The following is a 6484-nucleotide window of genomic DNA, read 5'->3' on the forward strand; positions in this document are numbered from 1 at the left end:
CCAGGCCCTGCCGTCCCTGGGATTCTCCAGGCAAGAACACTGGAGTGGGTTGCCATTTCCTCCTCCAATTCGTGAAAGTGAAAAGTGAAAGTGAAGTCGCTCAGTCGTGTCCGACTCTGAGCGACCCCATGGACTACAGCCTTCCAGGCTCCTCCGTCCATGGGATTTTCCAGGCAAGAGCACTGGTGCCACTGCCCTCTCCTCTGTTAAGTTTAGGTACCTTCTAAAGTGCCTATGGCACCCCACTCCAGTGTTCTTGCCTGGAGAATCCCAGGGACGGGGGAGCCTGATGGGCTGCCGTCTATGGGGTCGCACAGAGTCGGACACGACTGAAGCAACTTAGCAGTAGCAAAGTGCCTATAATATTGTATTATAAAAATTCTTTCTTATAATGCTATAAATGTATTAAGGAACTGGAATTTTGTTTTCTTAAAACACTATTTTTTTGTGTTTATCATTAAAACAGAAACAATGGTATGGGCACAATTAAGCAAAACATTTTTATCTGATAGCATCAGGGATTTTTTAAAATTAAGCCTTGATTTTAGAGAGTATGTTACAGAGTATAACATATTTAATTTTATTTGCCTTTCCTGGCTATGGTTCTATGCTTGGATAATATATCTTTTATTGTCTCCTTTATAAATTAACACAATAAATTATAAATTTTATTTTCCTCAGGTTTAGAGACCTTTAGCCAGTTGATTTACCAAAATTCATATGGGACTGTAAGTATGATTATTGTATGTTACTAACATTATTGGATGGACATAATAAAGCATTCTATAGGAAAAATGTAAACTTTTTAGCTATTTATTGCTTCTTGAATGTTTCTCCTCAAGTGTGTTTCTTAGATGGTAAATGTAATTTTTACACTTTGTTTGGTTTTAAATTAATCTCATCTCATACTTGCAGAGACACATGTAATCATCATTGAACTGGAGAAAATTCTGAAAATAAATAAAAGTTTTCTTTTATCTTTTAGTTCACTGCCAATGAATCCAACATTGTGGATTCTCCCAGGTTTCCTCATAGAGGAATCTTAATTGATACATCTAGACACTTTCTGCCCGTTAAGACTATTTTGAAAACTCTGGTAGGTAATTATTTTAACCCACTGTCTGTTCTGAAGAAGTGTTCTTGTATGTTGTTGCTTTATGTTGGTCGCTATGCTCCTGTCTGGTTGGAACAAGGGATTCATTTTCCGTATACTAATGTCTTTCTGTGTACTAAGGATAAGCAGTGGACTTCTTCCCTCCCTTCCGTGAGAAATGTATTTCCTCCGCAGAGAAGTGGAGGCTCGCCTAGGGAATCACCCTCTTGTTTTCATTGAGGTGGGAGAGAGGCTAACCCAGTATTCAGTAGCATTGGTAAGGAAAACACTCAGTTTTAATGCTGCCTATTGGCCCTCTGTGTAAACCTCAATTGTCAAATCATGGGTCGAGACTTTTCACGAGGAATACCTTACCTCTAGCTGCTACTGCTGTTGCTATTGAGTTACTCCGTCCGACTCTTGACCCCGTGGACTATAGCCTACCAGGCTCCTCTGTCCATGGGATTTCCCAGGCAGGAATACTGGAGTGGGTTGCAATTTCCTTCTCCAGTATCTCCAGTTACTGACCTTTAATTTTGTGACCTCCACTTACTGTTTTGTAAGTGGTCTAGAAAGGAATCTGAGAGCAGCTTTGTAACTAAGAAAATGTTCCAAAGAAATATGGAACCTCAGGTGGTGGGAGCTGGGAAGCAAAGTTGACGTAACTCTTCTCTTACTGACTTTTTATTGGTTCATCCCTCCCATCACTGTCAGTTTATGAGGATCAGGAAGTTTCCCTGTACCTTCACTGAATCATTTATGAACATAGCATGTTATAAAAAAGTTAATTTTACATTTCCATTAAAACCTTGATTTTTTTCTTCAAAAGACATAATTGTAATTTTTAATGGAAGAAATACAGGCTTAGCGTAAAAAAAAGTTTGAACATAGATATACATAAAACAGTGATTCCATAATCTCATTTACCAAAGACTGACAAATTTTTATGTCCCATTTATTTCATTTTAGACTTGAAGAATGAATTAACATATGATTCTTTTTCTATTGAAATGTAGTTGACATACAATATTCTATTAGTTCCAGGTATACCAAATCATGGTTTGACATTAGCATACATTATGAAATGACCACCAGGAAAAGTCTGGTATCCATCTATCCCCATATAGTTATTACAGTATTATTACCTTCCCAGGGCTTATGTATTGCGTAGCTGAAGGTTCGTTCCTCATAATCCTCTTCACCTATCTTCACCCACCTCCTTACCCTCCTGGCAACCGTTCTCTGTATTTGAGTCCGTTTTTGTTTCATTTTGCTTTTTAGGTTTCACAGATAGAGATCCTTGGTATTTGTCTTTCTCTGATGTATCTCTGATGTATTTAACATAATATCCTCTAGAGTTATCCATGTTGTCACAATGGCAAGGTTTCATTTTTTTACGGCTGAGTCCACTCTATTCTGATTGGAGAACTTAGTCTATTTACATTTAAAGTCGCCATTGATGGATATATACGTACTGTCATTTTGTTAATTGTTCTGGGTTGTTTCCATGGTTCCTTTTTGTTCCTTTTACCTTCTTTCGCTTTCTTCCCTTGCCATGTGATGGCTATCTTTAGTGTTATGTTTGGATTCCTTTCTTTGTGTGTGTGCCTATTAATAGGTTTTTGGTTTGTAGTTACCATAAGGTTCCTATATAACAGGCCCTGCCTCCTGTGGGGGCTGCTGCTCCCTGGGTGGGCAGAGCTGGGCCCTGGGGCAGCTGCCTGTGGGACTGGCTTCTGGGACTGGCGCTGGCCTGTTGATGGGCAGTTAAGTCTGTGGTGCTGACAGTCTAGAGTGAGGACTCCAAAACAGCGCTTGACATCCCAGTGTCAGCAAGCTCCCCAGATGGCTCCCTCTGGTGCTCTTGTTCCCAAGGGCATTCCCAGTAGTCTCCTGCCTCTCTGGGAGGCTAGCATCAGCAAGTGGTTCTGACCCAGGCGTCTCAAAAATTACTGCCCCTGCCTTGGGACTAAGAGTCTGTGAAATTTGAAAAGCACAATCTGTCTCTTGTAGCCCTTCAGCTCTCCCGTATTCAAGTCCTGCTGGCCTTCAGTGCTAGATGTTTTGGGGGGCTCCCTGTCTCAGTGTTGGACCCCCCGGTGTGCAGAGCCTGATATGGGCTCGGATTTCTCACCCCTTGGGGAGAACCTCTGCAACTGTGATAACCTCCCATTTGTGGGTCATCTACCCAGGACTGTGGGTCTTGACCCACCTACTTATCTCCTTGTGTTTCCATCTTTGTATCTTGAGTTCTGAAGACATCTTTTCTGCTAGGTTTCAGGTCTTTCTCATCAATAATTGCTCTTACTAGTTGTAATTTTGCTGTGTTTATGGCAGGAGGTGAGTAAGAGGGTCTTCCTGCTCCACCTTCTTGCCACATCTCGAGCAGGGAGGCTATATGTTCTGATTCTCTGATAGAGAAAGTCTCTCCACCTATTTTCCATTTTCTTCATATCATCTTTTATATTTACATACATATTATATTGTTTATTCCTTCAGAGTATACATAAAATCAATGTACAAATTTCTGAGAATGTTAATTGGATTTGTGTTGTGTGTGTACTGAATTTCTTTCATTTGTAAGAAAGAGTTGGCACTAAAATCTCAGAATTGTGGGAATTGTAAATCCCATTTTTCCTCTGCTCTATTCCCAAACACCACAGTAGTGGTAGCCAAGAGCTACTGGGAATTCATGAGCTGGCTCTCTTCCAGTAGGGCAAAGTTAAAGTTTTAATTTATGATATGCATTGTGTATAGGCTTTTTGAAAAGTGAAAAGAAATTTGTACTTCTTCACATCCTTCTCTTGTTGAAAAGGAAATTTTAAAAGAAAACAGACACATTGGGAACAATCCTGGATATAGTAAGTATTAACAAATGGAAATGTATGTCGGTGGTGTGTAATTGTTTTTCCTTTCCTCTCCCCACTGGGTTGTTCTTTCTGAGTCTGCTGCTTTTTTATTATAGTCACTAGTTTGTTGTATGTTTTAGATTCCACATGTAAGTGCTGTCAGTTCTTATCTTTCTCTGTATGACTTCCTTTACTTGGTATCATGTCCTCCAAGTCCATCCATCTCGTAGATAGCAAAATTTCATTCTTTTTTATTGCAGAGTAGAGTCCCACTGTATATGCATACATCTTTATCCATTCACCTGCTAATGAACACGTAGGTTGCCTCTGTATCTTGGCAATTGTAAATAATGTGGCTGTGAACACTGGGGTGCATGTATCTTTTCAGATTAGTTTTTTTGGTTTTTTGGGTATGTATACCAAGAGGTGGAATTGCTGGGTCCTATGGTAAGTTTTATTTTTAGTCTTTTTTGAAACCTCCAAACTGTTGGCTGTACCAATGTACATTCCCACCAAGAGTTCATGAGGGCTCCCTTTTCTCCACATTCCCACCAACATTTGTTGTGTTCTTTTTGATGACAGCCATTCTGACAGGTATGAGTTGATAAGCTCATTGTGGTTTTAAGGTGTATAAATTTTCAACCTGTTTGCTTGCAGGATGCCATGGCTTTTAATAAGTTTAATGTTCTCCACTGGCACATAGTGGATGACCAGTCTTTCCCTTATCAGAGCATCAGTTTTCCTGAATTAAGCAATAAAGTGAGTAATTCATGTTATTGTTGTTGGTGTACAAAAATTTTTGGTATGGTTTCCTTAGAAGTTGGTAGCTTAAATGTTTCTTATTATGGATATAATTTAAATGTAAAAGTTAGATATTCGTGGTTTAAAATTTTTAATACGCTATTGCTGAGCATTTTAGGTCCACAAAACTGGTCTGCTTTTGTAATTGTTATCATAAATGTAAACATTTATGGGGCTATAAAAATACAAATTTAAAAGCTTAATGGATGTAGGAGACCTGAAACATTTGTAATTAACATAAAATTAAATAATTATATTTATCAAGTAGCCCAACTGTACAAGTGTTTTAAACAGAATTGTTCTGAATTCTGTAAATGACAACTTCTTTTCTCTCTAAAAAACTGTATAAAATAGGGAATCTTAAGAGGTAATGGCTTCTTCGTAGAGATAATGACTCCTTCGTAGAAAATAATGGTAGTGTTACAAGTGTTCAAATTGACTGAATTATAGACCAGTGAAGCAGGGAGCAAGCCTTACTACTGTCTCACTGAATCCCCTGTACTACAGAGCTAGTCACTGACAGCAAGAGAAGCTGCATGTCTCACGCAAAGTTGTAGATATGAAGGGGCAGAGCCAAGACCCTGAATTAGTCCTCTGGTCACAATTCCAAAGCTTTCCTTAAATTTTGATGTAGTTTGGATCGAAATCCTAGCAGCACTCCTGTTGTTTGCTTTTAACATGGAAAGCTTCAAACATATACAGAAGTAGAATTTAATGAATTCCCACTTCCTCATTGCTCAGCTTCAATAATCAAGTAATGGCCAATCCGACAGCACCTGTATCCCCACCACCATTATTTTGAAGGTAATCTCAGACATCATCTCTTATTGGTAAAAAGGCCTGTTTAAAAATAACTCATATCACAGCTAAAAAATTAGCAATAATCCAGATAGCCAATCATTATTCATGTATGCCAAAGTGCCTTTTCTTAAAAAAATTTTTTTATTTGCAGTGAGATGAAAATAAACTCCATACACTGTGGTCAGTTAACATATCTGTTCTATGAGTGCCCATCCCTGACAATGTCTTTTTATTTTTCTTTTATTATTTTCATTGAGGAAATGAAGCTCAGTTTGTCCTGTAGTTTTCCACAATATGGGTTTTGTTGATTACCCGTCCAGTGTAAATATGTTCTTCTGTACCCTGTATTTACTATAAACTTGGATCAGGTCTTGATTCAATATAGATTTCTTGTTGGGATTGGGGAAGACAAGACTACTTTTTAAGGAGTTGAGCATTTATTTATATTTATATATTTATACCTTGCGAGATGTGCCATAGTAACACTTTTAATGGACCTTTATTTTCCACTGGTACTGAGTTCTAATTTTTCAAGAACATAAACAGGACCAAAGGTAATCTTTAATAAAAAAAAAAATCAGGGCATCTCAAGGGGAATTTTTACTGCTGGCAGTGATTAAAGTGATCTTGAACGCCAACAGCTAGGTTTTGTAATAATGTGTGAATTATGATTCTAAATCTGACAAGGGCAATATATTCAGAATTTTCACTTTGGAGTAGAACCTTTTATTTCTGTTTTGTCATATGGTCACATGAGATTGAAACAGCGTGATGGTCAGTTCAGTTCAGTCGCTCAGTCGTGTCCTACTCTTTGCGACCCCATGAATCTCAGCACACCGGGCCTCCTTGTCCATCACCAACTCCCGGAGTTCACCCAGACCCACGTCCATCGAGTCAGTGATGCCATCCAGCCATCTCATCCTCTGTCGTCCCCTTCTCC

At 38.7% G+C, this 6484-nt stretch overlaps 1 protein-coding gene across 1 annotated transcript in view; it reads left to right on the forward strand.

The window, feature by feature from the left end:
* The window catches only part of LOC104998398 (beta-hexosaminidase subunit beta-like), a 36302-nt gene that overhangs the window by 17076 nt on the left and 12742 nt on the right, over positions 1-6484 (forward strand). The window contains exons 4-6 of the mRNA XM_010853536.1: positions 682-728; positions 986-1096; positions 4600-4701. Coding sequence (XP_010851838.1) covers positions 682-728; positions 986-1096; positions 4600-4701 — 260 coding nt within the window. The remainder of the gene's footprint in view (positions 1-681; positions 729-985; positions 1097-4599; positions 4702-6484) is intronic.

This window comes from Bison bison, unplaced genomic scaffold (assembly GCF_000754665.1).
Source record: "Bison bison bison isolate TAMUID 2011002044 unplaced genomic scaffold, Bison_UMD1.0 scf7180017864329, whole genome shotgun sequence".
NCBI classification, from domain to species: Eukaryota; Metazoa; Chordata; class Mammalia; order Artiodactyla; family Bovidae; genus Bison; species Bison bison.